Below are 23,051 nucleotides of genomic sequence, written 5' to 3'. Positions count from 1 at the left end.
AAAAAAAAAAAAAATTATATATATATATATATATATATATATATATATATATATATATATATATATATATATATATATATATATATATATATATATATATATATATATATATATATATATATGCGCGCACATTTCTACACGCATGTCTTGTGTAAAGTCTGCACAGTAATAAGTTAAAGTCTTTCTTCTCCTATGGTGCTTCATTCAAACTGGATATGATCAGTTTAGCTGAGTTACAAAAAGCATAAATCAAACAAAACGTCATTAAGCTGCATGTAAATGCATCTGGTGGAAGGGACAGGACTAATTCTTTAACCAAATACATTTGTATGTGAGTTTTAATGGTTTTTGATTCCTCCCACCTTGAGGATTCTAAAATACAGTATATGGGGGGGAAAAAAAAAAAAAGGCAAAGCAGAAAATAAAAATATTTATCATGAACTCACACACTGTGGTTTTACTCACAGAGTGGCTTCGCAGCACAGTTTGACAATATTCAGATAGAGGCAAAGCTGCACTTAAGCTAAATCAATGTTGTTACGGGCATGACTCAGTGTCTTTCAGAGTGTTTTCCACAGCTCGGAGCAGCTCTTATATTTCGTAAACAGACAAACAAACAAAAACCTACTTAAATGACAAGTTTAGTCAAATAACAATATGAACTGGTTGAAAACTGAAAATACAAAATTCTTGCGACTAAAGCAGAGATACTAAGCTCTCCTGCTCAACATTTTCTACCTGACACAACCTCATCAGTCGTTAACCCCCCCCCCCCCCCCCCCCAAAAAAAGGGGGGGAAAAAAACAAAACAAAAAAATATTAAACTTAGAAAGAAAAAAAAAAAAAAGATCAGTAATTTCTCTTTCAAGCATTTACAAAATTTACAAAAGTAAATCACGTCCTGTAAAAACTCAGCAATCCGCTGACTGTGTAAGGCAAAGAAATTATTTATATATTCTTTTTTTTTTTCTTTTTAAGCATTACATTCAAACACCTGTCTATGGATCTCACATTTTTGAAATGGGTGATCTGATCTTTGTCCCGTCAGGGCCTCTGAATGACCAAGTGACAGAAGAAAACAAGTGAAAATGTTACGCACTCTTAGCAGATGAACATTACAACATGTGTTTGGGTGTGTATTTACACAGAGTGGCACTGGACAACTGAGTGAGCAACAAAATACAAGTGTGTGGGGGCGATTTTTTCCTGAACATGACTACATGACTGTATATGAAGTGCATGGAAGTTTGTAAACATTGATTGTGTTTTTTTTATTGCACTGGTATCCTATTGTACCTGCACTGGCTGTATGGCCACGGTGCAGCATCTCTATGGGTCTGTCTGTTTATTAGGAACACCAACATGCATGTGCACTGGCAAATATTCATACCAGCACACATTTAGGGAAAAAGAAAGATGCAATCCTTTAACACGTTGGGCTTTACCACATCAAAACTATGAGCGAAGTGAAAGCTGTACCATACTTTGCCAATATCGGTACGGCACAGTGCATTTATGCAGTGTGGAAAAAGAATAAATAAATTTCTCTGTGGTAGCGGCAGAGAACGTTCTGTTGGTGATGGAATGGCTGTCCCTGAACGGAGGACAAGATTCTACAAAAACTGGTGAGAAAAAGAGCTTAAATACAGTATGTATAAAAATACCTATTCACAGTCGACACAAATGTTGTGCATTACTGATATTGTCCATCTGGTAAGCACACAGAAACTTACATAAGTTTTTCTAGCTATAAGAACAACTAAACATGTATCTTTCTCAGCAAAAGTGAGATGTTTTAAACAACTGTTTAGTTGAGGGATACAAAAAACTGTTGACCATCTACACTTCTTTTCATGTACAATAAAGTAAAGACGTTTTTTTCTTTTACTTTGATTAGAGTCTAAAATTACTTTGAAAATACTGGAAAGGGAAAAAAAAAATGCGAGTTCCTTTACATCAATTTTAATCTGCGTGGGAGTGGGAGTGGGGGACCACTGATTCTGACGGAGAGCAGTTAATGATAATGACGAATGTCATTATCGCCTCCAAGATCGACTCTCGTACTCATCGTCTTCATCGTCATCCTCTTCCTCCTCCTCTTCTTCCTCTTCCTCCCCAGGTAAATACGAGCTAGCTTCCTTCTGTAGAAATAAATACCATGTTAGCATTTATATTTATGCTTTTTCTGGAAACTTTAAGTCAGCTTTCCTCCTGGCAACATGCATGTTTAGAACACAGCAAACAGAAAGTGATTCAAAGTGTAGCAGAGGGAAATTATTTAGTCTGATATTAGCTATTTTTAATAATATTGTAACAAATAAAAAATGTTAGGTAACTGTTTAAAGAAAAAAAAAAAAACAATCCAAAAATATACTGGAATATCAGATTTTAAAATCACCAAATATTGGTACTGATCTTAAAAATCCTATAGTGGTCAGACTGCCTGCTTCTGATATTTCTTATGCTTTAGATTTAGACATCCTCCATTCTATTGGTTAGCCATCGGTGAATCCACCATGACAGGTGACCTGCTGATCAGTCTCAGGAAATTAATCCTAATCTCTGCCAGTCAAACTAGTCTGTAGACCTGTCCAGAAATCTGTCTGTTTCAGCTCCTGTGATAAAACGTGATGAGCATGAAGTGGCTATAAGTAGATCTGCAGTCAGAGGAAATCTGACCACAAATCTCTACCTGTGCACAGACACATTTTCAGAATGGCAACCGTACCTTTAAAAACAAAAGTTACATATAAGAAATGGCACAACCTCAAAGGAGGAAACAAACCCCTTAAATAAATACAGCATAAGGATTTCACCTGACAGTAATGCAGTTTTACTCATGGGGCTAAGATGCTCTTAGTACTGAGAGGCTAGCACTCCTTTTCCTTTGGGAGCTGCTGTTAAAAATTAACAAGCAGCAGAAAGAAATAACCAAGTAAAATTTTGTGAATGTAACTAAAACTTCAAAAGTTTCCCCAACTCAGATTTTCAAGTTGTGTCGTACACAACGCCCTTTCCTTAATTTGTTTTAGTTACTGGGAAAACATGAAGCTGTGTGTGTATTTGTCATACCGCACTGTCCTCATCTTTAGCCTCCTCTTCCTCGGGCTCCGTTGTAACAGAGGGCGTCTTGGGCTTGTACCAGGAAATCTGCAGAACACGACCTTTGAACTTAGCTCCCTGGTTTGCTGCCTAGAACACCAAAGAGAGGTACAGCTCTTTTAGATGCTATACTGGAGTATTTTAATTATTTTAATGTATTAATTTATTCTATTATTATTAGAAGAGGATTAGAGGAAAAGCAGCAAGATTAAGAGAACATGTAGCCCATACACATTTGGAGCCATGTGACTTACATTCTCTGCTTCACTCCGTGTCTTAAAGGTCATGACGACACTGTTGGCGTCTTGGTCACGGAGATCCTCGATTTCACCAAATTTCTAGGTTTAAAAATATCAGTTGGCCAATCAGGATATACTTATACACATCAAAACATTTATGACTTATCACAGGGAAAATGATTCACTTAACATATCTAAAAGATATAAGAGGGAATAAAGTGGTATTTATTACTACAGTTTTTATTACTTAGCAATAACATCGTGCTGTATTACTGGAGGGAGAGATCCTGCCATATTCTTACCACAAAGTGCGGCATTAGCTCTTCTTTTTCCTCCTGAGTGACCCCTAAAATAGCCAGGGCTCTGGGTCTGTGATCAACCACCATACGGTTCACAGCCCCGCCGCGCGCCATCATTTCCCGGTTTCGACTCCGGCCACGGCCCACGTGCATCGCACCAGGATCTGGGCCCAGCTTTCCTCGGCCGCGACCTCGACCTGCTGGAGGCCAGATCAAACCCAAACGTGTTGCCTAAAGGAGGACAGAAAGGGCGGTTGACTGGACGCTGTTTGATTTCAGTACACAATTACGCACCACTGTGTGTCTAATTTATATATTGAATAACTTTAAAAAAAAAAAAAAAAGTTTATGGAAAAATACAAAAACAACAACAAAAAGGAGCAGGCCATCACAACCCTTCAGAGCTGAAACATTTTCTACAAACCCTTACTCTCTCACTTTCTGCCCTTTACCACTAGTTGTCACTCCTCCATTTTTAAAAACATCTCCTTCCTTCTCAGACACTCCACAAGCTCACAACCACTCTCCCTTTAATTGTCATCCTGCGATTTTCTTACAAGGACCAGTGTCTCAAACTTTAATGAGGCGCAGCTCCATCAGTGTAGGACGTGTGTCTTATTTGGCTTCGTTAGCAGATGTTCCTCTGGGCTTGCTTAAGTGGCTGCAGTTTAATGTGCAGAAGGCGGGCCGAGTTTAGATGGATGGGGGATGCATATCCATTTTTAAACAACTAGCCAATTTAAGACCCTGGGGTTAAAGGAAAAAAAAATGCAAAGCAGGTTGTTGCTAACAAAAGCTATGTTGTTGTTAGCCTGATCTTAAGCCACAGCCGTCTGCGTGCACAGCAAATTTAGAGGATAAAGAAGAAGAAAACACTGTGTGTAACACCAAAAAATACAAATAAATAACTGTATGGGCTGCATGACCTAACCTGAAACCTAATTAATGACTTTTGGCAGAATCACTGGGAAGATGTGTTATTTATGTGTCATTGCTCACTTAACCAGGAAACCACGCTAACTTACAAGAGACCTGATCCAGAATGAATGCAACAAAGATGAGGTTAAATGCAAGTTATAGAACATGAAATATAATGTACAAATACTCCAAACAAAACTGCAATACTAATTACCTCAAGAAAAGCCACCAATTCAGTAGATAAGTGTGTGTAAGTCTACCTCCTTACACTTTGATGGAGTGTAGTAATAAAATGCTGTTTAATCTGATGTGTCAAAACCCCGAGGGGACTACAAAGCAAGCATCTGGAGGAGTGCGTCTGGCAACTACTGGAGCCGACTAAGATAACAGTACAGAGGTAAACTGAAAATTTACCATAAAACTCTTTTTTTTTTTTTCATTACTGAATACAATTCAAGTTTATTTATATAAGGCCAGTTCACAAAAACAGTCGCCTCAAGGCAATTATGCTGCAATTATGCTTGTGACGATAGTGTGCAAACCACAACAGTCGGTCCCCTATGAGTAGCGATTGGGGTAAGCGGGAAAGAGAAACTCCCTTTTAACAGGAAGGAAGCAATAGGTCATTTACATCTTGTGTAGGTGTCTTGTGGTATCACCAAGACGTTCGCATCAGATTCATTAGGACTCTTATGAAGCTTCGAGCTGAGCGAATAACACTAAACACAGCGGATCTGGAGCTTGTGCAGAAACTGCAGGATCAGGTTCCAGTTATCACAGTCAAATAAAACAAACAGAACATAGATGGTTTTAAAAAAAAAAACAAAAAAAAAAACCTTTCTGCCTGACACGTCTGACAGAACACAAATAAACTAATGAATTTAATATATTATTTGATTTATTTTAATCGGTGGACAGATACCATCTCTTTCCACCCCTTGCAGAACAGGCTGCGACTATAATCTCATCTGCACACTTCCTCTAAGGCATTTCTTGGTATCACATCCTCTAATTCAGTTCTCAACCAAAGTGTTGATGATGCAAGATGCTGTCAATGATTAACTTTGTGTCTGTTTCTATCCATGTGTATTTTCTGTGCGCGTGTGTGAGAGAGAGAATGTGTGTGTGTGTGTGAGAGAGAGAATGTGTGTGTGTGTGAGAGAGAGAATGTGTGTCTGTGTGAGAGAGAGAATGTGTGTCTGTGTGTGTGTGTGTGTGAGAGAGAATGTGTGTCTGTGTGTGTGTGTGTGTGTGTGTGTGTGAGTGTGAGAGAGAGAGAGAGAAAGAGTGTGAGAGAGAGAGAGAAAGAGAGAGAAAGAGAGAGAAAAAGAGAGAGAGAGAAAGAGAGAAAGAGAGAGAGAGAAAGAGAGAGAGAGAAAGAGAGACAGACAGACAGACAGAGTATTACCTCCACCTGTAGCTGCCCCAGTTTTCTTTTGAGGTCTGTTGTATCCTCTCCAGAGCTCATCTTCTTGTGAAAGTCCAGCTCAGCATCTAGCAGCTCCTTGTGGGCCTGATCGCATGTCATAGAAAAGAAATTTGTTTACTTAATCCAGAGAAGCAATTAAATACACAAATATCAACTTGTGTTTACAAATAAAGGAGGGGGGGTGGAGCGTGCTTGTTGGTCTAACAAGGTCAATCAAGACAAAACTGTGTGAATCGAAATTGTGATTAAAAACCAAAAAAAAACCCCCCCCAAAAAAAAAAACTTTATTCCTATGCACCCAATATTCAAACAGATCCTCTACTTCGGTCCTGTACAGAACCAACATTGACTTTTTGATCTTTTTTTCAATTTTTGCAAACCTAAGATTAGTGTAAGAACCGTTTCTTTCAATATGGATTAAAAGATAAGCATTCCTTGGAATTTCCAGGAAAAATAACAACCCCCCCCCCCCCAAAAGAACCATTTTTTTTCATTGCATTCAGACTAAAAAGGACCCAATCCCAGGTATAGGAACTCATACAGCTGAAATTTGAAAAGGGCCTAGGACTAGGACACAACTACATGCAAAGAGGAGAAAACGAATGTGAAAACAGCAAAGATTTGTTGAGGCTGAGCGGTTATTGGTTATTCACTTGGTATATAGGACAGCCTGTGTGCACATATCCTGTATATACGTAAATGTCTATACCTTGTGGCCAAGTAGTTTTAGAGCCTATAGAGAATGTTTTTTGACACATTTTGGTTTAACATCAGTGGAATCCTACGCACTCTCACCCCCCCCCCCCTTGATGCGGTCAGCACACTCGAGGCAAGCTGTCTAACCCTAAAAAGAAGAAAGAAATGTACTCCCCCTCTCCTTTACCAGTGGCTCAGAGATATTATATAGTTCTTAAACTTAGAAAACACACAGCAAATATTTTTAAGATATTATAAATTGAGATCTGGAGGGTCTTTCTTTCTACTGCTTAATAAAGACCCCATAAATACATTAATCCACCAGCATCTAAGGTTTAGAGTACACAAAATGTATATAAAAAAATTTAAACTCATAAACATCTACCTACTCAATGTATGCAGTTTTATTCTTCATATAAAAATGTTTTTTATGTGAAGAAACGCCTTTTTAAAAAGGACCTGTGAAGTGTGAAAAAAAGGCAAATAAACAACTCTACCAATGTGTGATATAATTTTCGGCCTAAATTTCCCGCCCCTACTCTCAGTTACGTACAAAGACAAAAAGGAAGCCAAACTTACATCAGTCTTGGTTTTGGGCTGGCTGTGGTTAGTTTTGGCGCTTGAGACCTGGGAGGCAAGGTTCATTTCATTCTGGAGCTGGGTGATCTTTTCCGTTAGTTCTTTCAGCGTTTTCATGATGTTGGCCCTCTCTTCAGGTTTCATGCCTCGGTTTTTCTCCAGCCGACTTATCAGCGCCTGGAAGGGCACGAAAAATGGTATCAGAAAGAACGTTGACAGTACACTGGAGAAAAAGAGGAAGGATTACAGATAAGAATAGTTTCAATGTTAAATGTCTTACTTTCTGACACTCAATCTGTTTCTCTAACATCTCCTGTTTCTTCTTTCTCATGTCTTGCTGGAGTTTTAGTGCCTCCTAAAGGAGGGGAAAAAGAAAAAGGGAATCAAAAACATTCAAAACCCCCCAAACAGTTTTCTCTCTCAGTGGTAGTAGCCTTCTTAGCTGTGGCTCCTGAGAGAAGGAAATGGCTTAGCTCTGCTATTCTTTTAATGGTCAAAATGCGTAACCAAGTTAAGCAACGTGCCTGCTTTTTCTTGAGAGCTTCATGTGCTTCCAGTGCTTTTCCCGTTTTCCCAAGGCTCTTTGAGGAAGACTTGGCGGCTGTGGAAGTGTAGTGTCCCTTCAGGGTGTTCGTAGTAGCAGGCACCACCTAAGGAGAAAGGTGGAGGGGCAAAAAAAGGAAAATTAATATATAATTAATTTCTTTACAAATACAATTTTAGCTAACAAACACACATAAATCACTGTGAAAATGTTGTAACACACGTGCCATCATAATATTATACTTTTGTATATTATATAATATCCACTTTGCCTGATATTGTCTGCAAGATAAACTTAAAACATACAGCAGCCGTGTCCGTGTTTGGATTCAGGTTGTCCGACTTGGCATTTGTCGTGGCCCCAGCTGTTGCAGACAGATGATGCTTGGGTACAGTCTTGTTCAACACATAAGCAGCTGGATTGTGCTGCTTGATCCCCTGCAGATAAAACGAGTGAGGGTAAATCAATGGATATTTTAAAAATATATATAAAATTGTCATCAAAGGATTCTCAATGTCTCCGCTGTTAATACCAACTTTATGCATGTTGCTGTGCTGCAGCCCCTGGTTGGGCACTGACCCGGCAACCTGGCTCCCTGAGCTCTGCTCCTGCTGCTGAAGGCCTGTGGCATTAGCACCAAGCTCGCGGTGCCAGTACACGCGGATAAAGCGGTTGTTAAGGACCGCTTCTGTGCTGGATATGGCTCGTCTGGCTTCTTCATTCTTTGTGTACTGGATCAATGCTGCCTCTGGGTCTCCGCCAAACACAACCTGGATTGAGAGTGCACGTGCAAGTCTGTAAATGTTTTGAATTCATTCTCCTGCAGGCCTAATGTCTATGAACTTTGTGGGGAGCACTCATTAAAAAAAGCAAAACAACAACAACAACCAAAACTGGATGCATTTTACCTGTATATTGACGATGGTTCCAAACTTGCTGAAGTGCTCGTTGAGTTTGGTGATGTTGTTGAGCTCGCGCGGGATCCTGCGCACCTCCAACTTTGTGTTCACATAAAAAGTCCTCTTGGGAAAAGCACCCTTATGCTGGTTGTTGAAGCTTGGCCTAAAAAGAACATTTCAGTGCTGACATCACTAATTTGGTAGTTTTGTTTTCATAAAAAAAAAAAAAATAAATGAAGGAAAAAAGCAGATGAGTTAATCAAAATTTAGCGATGATTGATGATCTGGGATTCAAGTTTTGGCCATATTATGGTTTTATTTAAAGAAGACTACTTCCAACCTACAACCTGTATGACAGTTTAAATGTACTCCAAGTAGAGGTAATGCAAAGAAATCCTCATGACTGGGATGCTTGTATCTACCTGCTTACAACTGAGACAACACTTGCTGCTGACCTCCTGAGCAGTAATAAGTAATGGGGTGAGGCACCAACTTGATTACATTTCAGCTGGCTACCGTACTCCAATTTCTTCACATAAAACAAAACACTGTGCAGAATAAATGACATCCTAAATCAAATATGTAGATTTTTTTTCTTTAATCTCTTACTTTTCCATCCAGGGTTTTTTAGGTGCTGGCCCTTCAGCTGTACTGGGTCCCATGGTCCTCTTCCTGCTGTCCTGCTCTGTGTTGAAACGGGACACGTTACTTCCAGGAGTGCTGGGTGCAGTAGCTGGCTCTGTCTGGATCACTATGTTGGCAGCTAGAAGATACGCAAGAAGTCAAATCAGTCTGAGAAGGTCAATTTCCCAGGATCAGGTTGAATTAAAAAAAAAAAAAACCCTGTAAATGAGGTTGTTACCTCTGGAGCCTTGACCTTCACTGGAGGTGAGGCCAATGAGGTTGGAGCGTTGAGTCTGCACCCGGGGAATAAACTGACGATATGGGTTACGTCCTGCTACAGTCAGGCCTGGAGATTCTGGGTTGTAGCCTTCTGCATCGTAGTTGTCTAATGTGTAAAAGTGAACAGACGCACATACCGTTAGGGGGGAATATGAAAACATTTAAAAATATGAAAAAGTGAATACAAGCAAACATATTAATAAAAAAAGAATCTTTGACTTTAAATGTAACCACTGAATAGGTAGCAACCTGTGACATGAGTTTAACATGTAGTCCAGGATAAAATTTATAAACAAAACCTACAAAATGCGAGAAATAAAAATTACAGTTATTGTAAGTGCGCAAAATAACCCAGCAAGAAACAAACAAAGATAAAAATTAACAACCAAGATGATGCTTTTCATTCTTATCTACATTTGTGACACACAAGTGCAAAATTATCAGAAAGAGGCCCTTCACGGCAGTTGTGGTAACAGATCACAAACCCAAAGTTTGCAAATACCAAATAGACCAATTTCTTTTTAGTTCTTTAAAGTCTTTTAAAGAGTCTGTAACTGAAACCCTCATGTGCATAATCATAGCAGGAAGCACTCAACTAAATGAGTCATGACAAAATTTCCCAGAGATGCTTGGTTTTTTTGTTTTTAGGTTAATACACAGCGCTACCTTCTGGTCCACAACTGTTACTGCAGGCTCAAGAAACACATGCCAATTGTGCACACAAACACACACGGCATACAACAACTACTTTACAGTGACAGGAAACAGAAACAGAACCAAAAAGTGTTTTGTTTTAAATAACCCTTACCATCTTAGTTATTTTAGATATTTAGTAAACTAACCTTTATCATACTGTAACTATTAAAGCACACAGAAATGAGAAGTAAAAAATAACAACTCAACAACATAAACACACTAAAAGGAACACCCAAATAAAAAGCAACACAGCAAAATCTCTTCCAAATGCACAGTCCCAATCTGAAAAGCAAAAGCAGCCCTGCTTACATTCAGACTGGACATATTGGGGACGAAGAGACACAGATGAGGTCGAGGAAGGAGGTGGAGGAGGAGGAGGAAGTGTAGGAGGTCGGCCCACACCAGGCGGTCCGACGGGAGGAGAAGAAGTGATTGCAGATTGGTGGTTGGGGGTATCAATCCCACTGGTTGCTATCAGTGGGGGTCCTGAGGGAGACACAAGCCCAAGCTGATGTCTCAGGTACAAAAGGTCATTATAGTTAACTACAACTAAAAGCTAAAACTAGATGTGAAAGAAAATAAATTTGTCAATTAAATGAAAACTAAAAACTAGATTAAACAAAACAGAAAGTTAAAACCAACTAAAATTATTTTGTGAACTGGGAAAATTAAAATGAAATAAAATGGAGTCAATATAACAACAAAAACTAAATGTGGCGATAAAACTAATAAATGAGAAAAATCAACTCTGGAAACTAAATGAAACTCAACTGAAATCAAAACCAAAAAATCAAAATGAAATAAAAATTACCAAAAAAAAAAAAAAAAAAAAAAAAAAAAAGGAAATGACAAAATGCAAATTTGCAATGACTCTATAGTATATTACATGTATAGTATTAAAGAAGTATTTCAGTGAAAATCTGACTGCTTTAATATAAAAGCAGATGCACCAGGAAACTGCGGCGTCTTCTCGATAGATTTGCTTAAACTTTATGACACACTATCCATTTATCAAGTGGAAGATAGAAATCTCATAACTTTAACAGCCTTAAAAAGTAGCTGAAACAATAAAAGCCTATCAGGTCAAATGTTTCAGTCATCACCCCCCATGTTTGAAATATATATTTAAAAAAAAAAAAAAAAAGGCAAAATTTTTTTTTTTTTTATGTACTGTTTATGATCAATGGGCAGCTATCTACTGTGTAGCACGTCTACTCTAAACGTATGTAGATACATAAGATTTTTGCGCTTTGGATTTAAATACATCTTTTTAAATCATCATGATGATTTGCAAAAACAAAACACAGCCAGTGTGAAACTGATCGGCAATAGTGCAACTCAAAGGCAGGAAGATTGCACAGGTTGATTTCTTCCCTTGAGAAATTCAACAAAAACTCTTTACAACTGAGCACGTTGTCAAGTCGGGCAAGTGTTTTCACTCACTCACACATATACATACATATAATATTGAAGACAGCTGCTTTTCTACACACCAGAGTGGTGACATCTCATTCCAATTAGGGCTGGGCCATATTATACCGTTCACGGTAATACCGGTATAATGTTAGGCAACGATATGAAAATGAAATATCGCGATAGAATATGAGTAAAACGCGCATGCGCAGTGCCTTTGTTTTCATACGCACATGGCCGATTGTTGAGTGAAACAGATGAACCAGAATTGGTTTGTAAAAATGGTGCAACTTCAGTGATGTGGAACTGGTTTGGTGTTTGTCCGTCAGATACACGACAAAGCACATTTTTTTGCAGAACATGCAAGCGGTCGTCGGACTAAGATGCCCTTAAATCTGGGAGTAATCTGGGTCCTAAACTCCGTATGCTTCAGGTCAAACGAACACTGCAGCATCACTAAGAGTTAAAAACTGTCTAAATTCTTTCATCTTTAATAAAACGATCAGCATTGCTGCTTTACCAGGTGTAACTATGAAGTTTAACTTCCAGGCATCCATGAAAACAAAATGCATTACATTTAACGGAGTTAGAAGCTAGCAGGAAGCTAGCGGAAGTTAGCTCGCTAGTTTCGCTAGTTACCTAAGCATGATATAGCATGTTCTGACTGAGAGATTTCTGAAAAAAATCAAACGTACAGCTCTGCTATCACTTCCAACATAAATGAAGACAGGAAACTAAACAGCAGTGACGTTTGTAGGGTTACTGAAGTTGGGCTAGCTGGTATATAATTATGTGCTACGTGATCGCTAGCGACACAGCTATGTTAGCATAACATAAACAGTGAAGCTGGAGGACGAACACTAACACTTTTCCACTTATAAAAGTTAACGTGAAGGTTCCTCATGGTTAGAGACAAATGCAATCGCATGGCAGGATGCTGTAAAAGGACCAATCTTCAGTCAGGAGAACAACTGAGATAATCCATCCACAATACGAGGTTAGTCATTAATATACTGCAACAACATGGGAATAGAGCCGCTGCCAGAGAATTCAACATTAATGAATCAATGGTACAGAAGTGGAGGAAGCAAGAAGAATGAGTTTAATAAAGTTTGATTTATCTGACTGCTTTGTTTCGCTTAATGTGCCTTATAATCCCGTGCACCTTATGGTCCGAAAAATGCGTACTGCACACTGCAGTTTAATGTTGCAAAGCACCTCTTTTTAACTTCAGTGAATATTATACATGGTTATGCTCAGGATATGTCAGCCCATTTCTACTGGAAATGCCTTTTGGTTAAACTTTCAGCAAGGAATTTGCATTTGCACTGTTACATTTTTATAAAGCTTTAATGTACATAAAAACCAGCTTCTTGTTTAAGTGAAAATAAATGATAGGTTGTCTTTTTGCGCTAGTAATGTTGTGGAGTTGTATTTTGTCTCGCATCAATTATATCGTCAGTTATATCGTTATCGCAAATTTTCAAATATATATCGTGATAAATATTTTTGGCCATATCGCCCTGCTCTAATTCCAATATACCGTTCATTTGAATCTTTACATATTTAAAACCTCTGGTGTCGTCAAATCAGCCATCAGAGTAAGGAGTACAGTGTCACATTACTGAGGCCACGATGTCTTACATGTGACCTGCTACACTTTCAACACATCGCCATCGTGTGTGAATGGGTGGATGACTGGATATGTAAAGCGCTTTGGGGTCCTTAGGGACTAGTAAAGCGCTATATAAATACAGGCCATTTACCATTTATTTACCATATTAGTTAGCTGGATTTTGTTGTGAGTGGGGACAAAATTGTTTCTAAATGAAAACGATTTATGATTTAATCCTACTTCTATTAGATTAAAGAGATGTTTGTTAGCTCTCAAACATTGGGGAAACTCATGCAAAAATATCTTCATAAATCAATGATACTACAGGCCAAAGGAAAGGTATGTATATTGTGACCAGACTGAAAAAGGCCAGTGGAAGAACAACGCGTCTCACACAAAACCAAATGTTTGAGAGAGGAACACGGTTCTTCTGGCTTCACTATTTTGTAGATGCAAATTGTAAAACTTCGCAATATGATGAAGCACAAACTTATGGATTAGAGGAGCATTAATACTCACCTGTCATAGGGAAAACACCTGGTGGTGGTGGCTGGCCATAGGGTGGCATAGAAGGCATCCTGAGGTTGGGAGGTGGTTCAGTGATGGGGGGCATGGGCAGCCCGGCGGGTGGCAGAATCGGTGGGGGTGGGAATGGAATAATATTTGGTAGATTGACATCGTCGACTATGAGGGGGTCACTGCCGTGATCATAGAGACAATGGTCACCACGGACACAAAATCCTTTTTCTGTGTGAGGGAGAGAAGCGATTATTCATAAATATCGTACACAACATGGAGTTTATATAAACTGCTGCTTTACAGTCACAAAACACACATGCACACACACACACATTAATAAAGCCAAACAAACAAAAAGACACCACACACAATAACATAAAAAATTCATGGGAATTAAACAAAATGAATAAACATCTAAGTTTAAAGCAGCCAAGTCACACAGTTCATGTATTTACACCAAAGCCTCATTAAGGAACTGGGTCCCAAGTGGCTGTGTTTGAGCACGGTGACAGAAAGCAATGTACTTCAGGGACAGTGGGTAAGTTTAAACTCTCCTGAGCCTCAGTGTAGAGGGGAGTGAGAGGGAACCAGCTTGCTTTTCTACCTTTCACTGGGGACAAGAGGATGAGTGCTAAGCAGTGGTCATTAGTGAAGAGACCAAACAAGGCACAGAAGCCTCAGGGGAAGAAAAAGGTAGTGTTTAAACTAGAGACTTGAGCAAACTGTACAACAGCCGTCATAAACTTAACATTTCCTTTAAATCTCATCAAAAAGCTCCAGTGTTATTCTGATCCCCTTTGAAATGCACAGAAAACATCTCCCTAATGCTACTGGGCTGTAGCAGATAAAAGGCTCTCAGATGGAAAAATAAAAAATAAAATAAAAGACACGCAGACACACGAAATGACAGAAAGAAGGAATCAAAGGAATTGAGAACAGGATGATTAACTCTGCTCCTACCATCGTAATCCCTGCAGCGCTGTTTGAGTGAAGCAGCCTTGCTGAAAGGTTTGCAAACACCATCTTGCCTCGTTCCGTAGTAGCTAGACCAGCTGTCTGTAGTGCTGTCGGGCAAGTGAGCCAGTGTTGCTACCGGTACACCCCCAGCTCCTGAAGACGAGGAAGAAGAGGAAAAGGGATGCAGAGGTGTGTGTAAGGGCAGGAGAGGTGGCGGGTGCTGCTGCTGCTGCTGCTGCTGAGAGCCAGATGTGGTGGAAGAGTTGTATCCGTCAGTGTCCTTCCTTTCTGCCTCAAACTTTGACTTGAAGTCTGTTGAAAACAAGTAAATCACATAAATCATTGTGTACTGTATCATAGCTGACTTTTAAAAGCACTACATTAAATGATAGATTACAAAAAGAGGGAAACTTGTAATGACAAAGATGAGCAGATTAACCTTGGTGGTAAGAAGACCAATCCCAACCCATGTTGTTGAACCCCCAGTGATAGGACTGCAAAGCTGTCCACATTCTCCCTTCCTTTCTACCAACTCCCAGCAACACTGTCCAACAATCCGACAGGAATAAAAATGAGAGTCGGCTACATCCGTAATTTCTACAAGTCTTCTCATCTAAAGCGCCTCACACCAGCATGTCTCCAACAGCACGTCACCGTCACTAATGCACCGTTTAGCAGTGCTGACGAGAGATTCAGGAGCTTCTTCGCGCCTCAATCTTTGTTCCCCTGTGCTGTTGTTGTTATTGGTTGTGGGAGGGGGGACTTTCTCACCTCTGCCTCCTCTGTGCTCCCTATCCCTGCTCTTTCCACGACTGCCGCTCCGGCTGCGGCTCCTGCTGTAGCTTCTCCCGCGGGGGCTGCCCCTGCGCCGCTCATGGCGCTCCCGGTGGGAGTCGCTGCCGCTTTTCCCGTGCCGATCAAAGTCACGGCGCTTGCGCTCGTCTCGCCTCCTCTCATCGCGGTTCCTGTGTGGATGATGAGAAGTTAGAGGCGTTGCTGATTTTAAATGTATAAATCACACAGGAATACTTCACAGGTTTTCAGACACGAATGTGGGTCTTCTTATAACAAATGAAGACGCAAGGATCATTTCTTTCTGTGTGTCTTTAACATAACATGAACCCTGAAATAATGATCTTTGTTTGAGAGAAGTACGCTTTTATCTGAAACAAGTTATTAGGGAAAGGCTTAATTACCTTTGTTTTATGTGTGCACAATCCCATTAAGTCCCCAAATGGGCTGTTTGTGTTAAAACTATTGGGAAGTGCTTAGTTTCATTAACAGAAGCTTTTCACAGCAGAAGCTCAAGAAAGTAAAATAAAGTAAAAAAATTAATTAATAACAACTTAATTTCTAAAAATATGCAGAAAATATACCCTACATATTAAAGACGTAACTCTTTTCAAATTACGTTAATTATCGTATATCAGTGAATGAACTCTCCCATCTGCACCCAACACTAGATATGCCACAGCCAAGGGACACATTAGTGGACACGAGGGCCTAATCAAGCCAAAAGCAGGACTTGGAGGGCTGGAAATATAGCTGCTTGGTAAGATCGCTATACAACTACACAACATCAATATGTACTAAACAGTTCAACAAGTGTGTCCTACCTGCAAATGTTTTAGCTGCTTATAAAGACAAAGTTAAATGCAAGCCATATACCTGGATTCATTGAAGTCAGAGCGATTTCTCAGAGGACTTCTCCTTCGCCTGTTCTCTTCCTCGGGTGTTTCAGCCTTGAGGGGGAAAAAACAAAATAAACAAAACAAAAAACATCAGCTATAATATAACTTTAAAACTTAGGCTACGTCCACAAATACATGGGTATTTTTAAAAACGTAGCCTTTTCAATGCGTTTGGGCCTTTCTTTCACACGCGTTTCTTCTAGAAGAATGGCGAGATAATTTTCACAGGTCGAGGATTTCACTTTGGCTCTTTGTGAGCTACTTCTGCATTTACATGTGGACGGAGATAATTTTAGAAAACTGCACGTGTGGACGAGATATTTTTTAATTTTTTTTAAATGAAAATGAGAAATCTCAGTTTACAAAACTACCCATGTACGTGTGGACGTAGCCTTAATAAACAAAAAAGCATTCAAAATAAGTGATTTTATCAAAAGCTTTGATTTCAAATTGAAATGCCCATTCCAACAAAACCACTCAACCAGTTTAAAAAAAAAAAAAAAATTGTGTGTGTGTGTGTGCGCGCACTCATTTTCAAAAGGCGAGCTATTCAATTTCAGGGTGTACCTCAACAACTTCAGCCTTGATTGCAGGCAGTTTAATCTCCTCTTTGGGAGTTTCCTTGGCAGCAGGATTTCCCAGGTAGTTCTTGGTCGTCAAACATTCAAAAAGCTTATCAACAAATCCCACCGTCTCTGCAAGGACAAAATTAATCACGAGAACACATTAAAAACTGCATGCAGTTTTCAGTCTTGTGAAAAAGGGCCAAAAGTCTAAAAGCATAACACACACATAAAAAATAACACATATGAACACTGCATCCATGACATGTGGGAAAGCTACCTGATTAAAAAAATGTAACATTAAAAAATTCTAAAGTGATCCAGGAGACATATGTAATAACCATCAACATGTTTTCCAACTAAATTAAACCCCTAAACTAATTTTAATAGTGTAGAGCTAAAAATAAAGAGACTGAATCAGGACACATCACACTGGATACAGAGTCACTATCAAACGATGCAACACTCCCTCTGGTGGCCACATGTGGGGTCCACAAATGGCATCCACGAGGAAGATAGCATTGCTGATGTTCCACTTCAAATTTAAGACTATACATTTCATTGTATTCTGCCTGCCTCACTATATTTATACAGGTGATATTTCATTAACATGGCCTGTTACAGAATGCAGGCTACATCAGTGTGACTGTTAATGGGTAATACATATGAGTTCTGGGGGCTGAAAAGCAGTTTGTGTTGCAGGTAATGGCTAACATTATCAGTTTAATTGAAGCCAAGACGACACATCAATTGGATCAAATGCTTCTGATCAACTTATTTCCATATTGGTCATTTTCTAGCCTCAATCAAGTTTTTTAACATTGTTAAGACAAAGAGCCTGTTTTACTATATCAAACAAGTTGCATAATTTCAATATTATTTATGATAACCACATGTATTCCATGTTTGAGCTACTTAAACTATATAGTACAGTCTTGGTGGCATATGAGGGGAAAAAAGAAAACTAAATCCCCTCTGCAGGGGTACTGCATTTTTTGTATGCAGGGAAAAAACTTCTGATCTGTCTAAACTTAGCAACTAATTTTTAATAATCAGTTTAGTCACTGACCTCGACAATGCCACCAGGTCTGATTCCCAAAGGATTTGTGACCTAACTGCAAAGCCTCTATTGTCTGACATGTGCAAGGGGAGTACGAATAAATCCCTTGTTAGCGTAATGATGGAGCAAAAGTTTTTCCTCCACCTTAACCAGGAAGAGCTACAAAATGTCAAAATTGCCTGCTGACACATTAGCAGAAAAGCTTTATATAAATAAAATAAAATGTATACCTTTTTGTAGGAAGACATCAAGCTGATCAGCACAAAGTGCTTTCAGTTCCTTCTCTGGTTTGTCCTTCTTCACAAGAGCAACTACATAGTTGGCTAATGCAGAGGGGTCAGCATCACATCTGCAGATTAAAATGTATATATTAAAACATATCTATCTATCTATACACACACACTCATTCATATATCTAATAAGAAAAAACTGTTAAAACTGAGAGAAATGTTTTAGTTGAACCAACTGAAATATAATGCATATCAAATTCATTTACATATCTATGTATGCAAAGCGTAAAATTCAAAGGGGGACAGATCATTGCCACAAAACTTAAACAATCCACCAAATGCATAAAGTAAAAGAAAGGTTATTATTCTTATAGGAAGGAAAGGAGTACAGGTTTCCATGGTAGCATTTCTTAACATTGGTAATATAGCTTAAAATTTAATTATGATTAGGGCTGCCACAAACGATTATTTTGATAGTCAACTAGTCACTGATTATTTTTGCGATTAGTCGACTAATCAGATCATCATCCATTGGAGGTAAAACCTACAGCTTATTGCACCAGCAGCATCTGCTCTTATATAACTATCATTAGCTTACAGCTTTAACTGTTTAAGGTATGTGCTAACTAAAAATAAAGACAAGATGATAGTTTATTAAATTTTAATGAAATTTGCAGATTGTTTCGGTGAAGTTTAATAAACTCCTTGCTATCTAAAATATAACAGGACACCGGAGTAAATTCTGGAGCATCTCACACTTCTGATGATCAGCTGTCTGCTTGATGTTTATTCAGCTGTGTAAAAACTATAACTTTAATCTCAGCCAAACCGATTTACTCAGGAACAAATAAAATACTAAAAAAAGCCAAACAATTACATTTTTAAGTTATCTAAGTGACTCATATATCATGTTTAACCTGAGTAGCGAAAGATGGCAGTGGGTTTGAAAAAGATTTGCCGGGAGTCCGGTGTTCTCACGGCTCTAGTTAGCCTAGCCCCCGGCTAGCTATCGAGCTAGTGGGTAACAGACGTCTCCGAAAACGTCGGAGCGCTTTTGAAAATATGCGGTGTCTTGATAAACTGAGCAGATATTTGAGGTTTACACAGCTACATTCTCGCCTGAAAATATGTTAAATGTTTATTTTGTGACCCAGAAAGAATAATAAGAGCAATATTAAAACTAACTAGCTGCCACCATTGTTGGAAACTGCGCTGGGCTGCGCTATGAATTCTGGGACGCTGCTTCTTCTTCTTCGGGGTTTAACGGCAGCTGGTATCCTTGTACATGCAGTGCTGCCATCTTCTGTTTCAGTCCGTTATTACACTCTTAAATCCTGCTACTTATTCCTGCGTTTTTCAGGATCTTACAAAGCTTCAAACGACGCGTCGACTATTAAATCAGTCGTCGACGATTTTGATAGTCGACGTAATCGTGACTAGTCGACTAATCGTGGCAGCCCTAATTATGATTACAACTAAGTTTGATGACCATTCTTTGAAAACTCTGCACATTCTTTGAAAACTCTGATGTGCTACAATGCATGCAATGTAGGGGGTTTTGAGCATGTGAAAGAAATGACATAGGGCAGTGACTATGTCTGAAGTGTCGTTGTGGTTTGGCTTTTTACACAAGCGTTGCAATTCACTGTGTTACAGCTGGTCACTCTGGTCACCCTTTCTGTGGGCATAAAAAAAATGCTCAGATGTTCCTGCAAAGTAAGCTAAATGTCAAGACAAAATGAGGGACATGTCAAGGTGTGTCTGTCTAACTTACTGCTAGCTTTTCAAATAAAATAAAATAAAAAAAAGCTCAGTGTTATCTACACTGTTTTTAACCTTTGCTTACCCAGGAAAATGTGACTCTTGAGATTAAAAATATCTTTTACAAGAGTGTCCTGGCCAAGACAGACAGCTGCAAAATCAACTAAGTTCCATAAACTAGTAACACACAAATGAATGCAGAAAATAATACATAAATTAAGTACAGGAAAACAAAAGTGATACAAAATAAAATACAAAAACAACAAAATATGTAAGCTTCAGAGCCCATAAAGCGTAAAACACGATCATTATCATCTTATGCTCACTGGTATACAGTTTTGCTGCAGTTTGCATCATGTGCTCACAATAGTTATTAGCCATCAAACCTATTTTATTCTTTTAAACTGAGCCAATGGTTGAGTTTGTTTGACATGTTTGAAACATTACAGTCTCCTAGGGAAAAGATGTATGCATCTTAACTAGATGGCTTCTTCTGCAGTTACGACCGCTGTCTTCTTAAGAGTAATTTGTATTTATGCAAACTGACAGGATGAATTTGTTATACTTCACTGCAAAATGCAAGTAAAAGTCTGTGGCTGGTTTTCAGTATCAAAGTTATCAGACATATAGCACTGGACCAATGCATTATGAAGCTCAATAAATCAATTAACAGCAGAGTAATCTTTGCAGTTTGAGCACGAATGCCTTTTTTAAATTTAATATAAAGCCTGGTAAAACGATTTCAGTGCGTTTACCTGCACTTTTTCAAAATAATTTATGAGTTTAAAAGTTCCACTTACACAACATTTGCTTTTTTAAACTTAAAAAATAGAAATCAAGCTAAAAGATCTCCGAGACTGTCAGCTATGGAACTACTGGAACCTGGACTTGCGTGAAGTGTTTCCAGCTGCGCGTCATGTAGCTGGAGTCGAGTGTTTTAACCAATGCATGAAACTATACATTTTTAGACATAAGTTGTAACGGCCACCGTTTTCTTTGTGAGGATTTATTACACAGCGTGCTGCGGGGAAAAGCCTGTTCTAACGTTTGAGTCTAAAGGTTTATTTTTTAAACACCTGGTGGCTCTTTTTTTTTTACTTCCCATCCTTAAATAATCTGCTCTTTCACGTGATTCAGTTTATTTTGAAAAGTCTCAACAGGATCTTGAGCTTTATTGTGAAAGGTTTATGTGGAACATAAACAACCACAACGCATAAAAACAGGCGCTTGTCCATCCATAGTGTGGTTATATAAAATATAAGAGAAAAAGAGAACTTTAAGAAATTAATACAGCCACTACAGTGACCATCAAAACGATGAAAATATATTGCCGTAAACAATTTATTTTGCGACACCACGAAACAAAGGATAGCGTAAAATGAAACGATAGACGTTTTTATAACATCATCCGATATATATCGTTATATCGAACAGCCCTAAGTTCAAGCAACAAGCTGCTAGTAGTTAATTAACTGCTGACTCACTAAAGCTACAGTCAAATTTGACCCTTAACTACAGGATCATTGACCATGGAAATTCCCAATGATTAATAATTACCAACAATATAAATGTAATAACAATGTGAATGAAACTATGCCTACTTGAACTCCAGCCTTTAGTTAAAGCAGCTTAAATACGCCTCACTTTGGCTCTGCAAGGACTTTTTCTCCCCTATGCAAAAAACTCCTTATTTTTAGAGGATGAACCTCGGACACACAACGATAATATTGTGGAGTTACTCCATTAGTTGATTAAACAGTGACTGTGTGTTGTCCCAACAGCACAAAAAAGAGAGGGAGGGGGTAACTTAAATCCTTTAATGCACTCCATTACCCATTTGAGCTCGTCAACATATTTAAAAGAATTTTAGGATCTCGCGTTAGCAAAACAGACAAAGCCTAACGCTTACAAAGCATGTGTTACTATGGAAACTCCAAAGGCAAAGTATTTGTGTGCATTTAACTATGAAATATGTCGAGCTAATAGCTACAGTTTTAATTAGTAACTTTTCCCAGAGATACAACAGCTGTTTTAGGCAAGAGGGGCTACACGTTGAAGGCTAGGAGCTTGCTACAGAACTGTGATAAAGTTACACTACCGTGCGCCAACTGCGTTCTTAACTACCATAGTGTCAGAATCAAGAATTCGCAGTGCATCAAACGCAAGCAAACTCGCTAAATCATGCACAATCATTACTAATGAAAAGTAAAAGTGCCTCTCTGTGCTTCGAAAGGCTAACAAGCGATGGTTAGCTACTCGTGCAAGAATCTGCCATTGATGCCAGGCTAACCCAGCGGCTAGCAGGCTAAAGCAGCTACGTAGCATGCACGCTAAATGTCATTTCATTTCAATACTCACATCGGCTCCAGGAGCTTTGCCAGCCACGATTTCAAGGCTTCAACATTTTCTATGATCATTGTGAGAAGGACTACAATACTGTCTACAAAAAGAAAGAGCGTTTTGACAACCCTACTTTCATCGTCTATAAATTTATAAGCTTTAAGGCCTTCTGTCTCTCTTCACAGGCAGGTCGTACAAAATATTTTACGGCATGGCAACATGGTCAAATTGTCGTAACGCAAGCACGACGGCGGATGTTTATTATGCATTTAAACAAACAAACAAAAAAAAAAGCCGCACATATGAGGGCTTGTATTTGTTTATCAAAGTAATTAAGATTAATAAATCTTAGCTATTCTAATTAATGTGCAAATACAACAGATAGGTTAAGATACGTCTGAAAAGTCAGATGGACTACATTTCCCAGAAAACCAAGCGAACGGTGTCATCAGCCAGGCACCGGTGGCGTGGGTTTCTCTTGTCAAACTAGACACTATTTCTTCTTTTTGAACAGTATAACTAATTACTTGCAAAATGACGGTAGGTCCAATCTTTTAATTACTCGCAGTATGAAATGGTTGATGCTAGTTTTTTGTAA

General features: G+C 38.8%; 1 protein-coding gene across 2 annotated transcripts; it reads right to left on the bottom strand.

Moving 5' to 3' along the window:
• Window positions 1–335: 335 nt before the first annotated feature.
• Window positions 336–22,667, bottom strand: rbm27 (RNA binding motif protein 27). 2 transcript variants are annotated; one of them, XM_082549554.1, is made up of 21 exons: window positions 22,472–22,667; window positions 18,353–18,471; window positions 17,067–17,194; window positions 16,477–16,550; window positions 15,580–15,773; window positions 14,812–15,120; window positions 13,852–14,079; window positions 10,614–10,790; window positions 9,568–9,714; window positions 9,315–9,468; window positions 8,715–8,868; window positions 8,343–8,576; window positions 8,112–8,243; window positions 7,787–7,912; window positions 7,543–7,617; window positions 7,263–7,439; window positions 5,967–6,071; window positions 3,644–3,871; window positions 3,357–3,440; window positions 3,073–3,192; window positions 336–2,141 (listed from the first exon to the last, which is right to left on the bottom strand). In XM_082549554.1, the coding sequence occupies exons 1-21, from the start codon at window positions 22,528–22,530 to the stop codon at window positions 2,037–2,039; spliced, it is 3,129 nt and encodes a 1,042-aa protein (XP_082405680.1). In that variant the 5' UTR covers window positions 22,531–22,667; the 3' UTR covers window positions 336–2,036. The 2 variants fall into 2 exon arrangements, with proteins under 2 accessions (XP_082405680.1, XP_082405681.1); XM_082549555.1 differs by lacking the exon at window positions 10,614–10,790.
• Window positions 22,668–23,051: the final 384 nt, after the last annotated feature.

This window comes from Aulonocara stuartgranti (assembly GCF_965226115.1).
Source record: "Aulonocara stuartgranti genome assembly, chromosome: 10".
Lineage (NCBI taxonomy): Eukaryota > Metazoa > Chordata > Actinopteri > Cichliformes > Cichlidae > Aulonocara > Aulonocara stuartgranti.
The sequence above is the reverse complement of the archived record's forward strand: the minus strand, read 5'-3'. Positions and strand labels throughout refer to the sequence as shown.

Excerpts from the sequence above, each read along its gene's own strand:
- rbm27 (XM_082549554.1), bottom strand. The coding sequence starts at position 22,530 with ATGATCATAGAAAATGTTGAAGCCTTGAAATCGTGGCTGGCAAAGCTC. Across the intron at positions 15,774-16,476 it reads TCTGACTTCAATGAATCCAG|GAACCGCGATGAGAGGAGGC; the intron begins GTATATGGCTTG and ends TCATCCACACAG. Across the intron at positions 8,244-8,342 it reads AGCACAGCAACATGCATAAA|GGGATCAAGCAGCACAATCC; the intron begins GTTGGTATTAAC and ends TTTTATCTGCAG.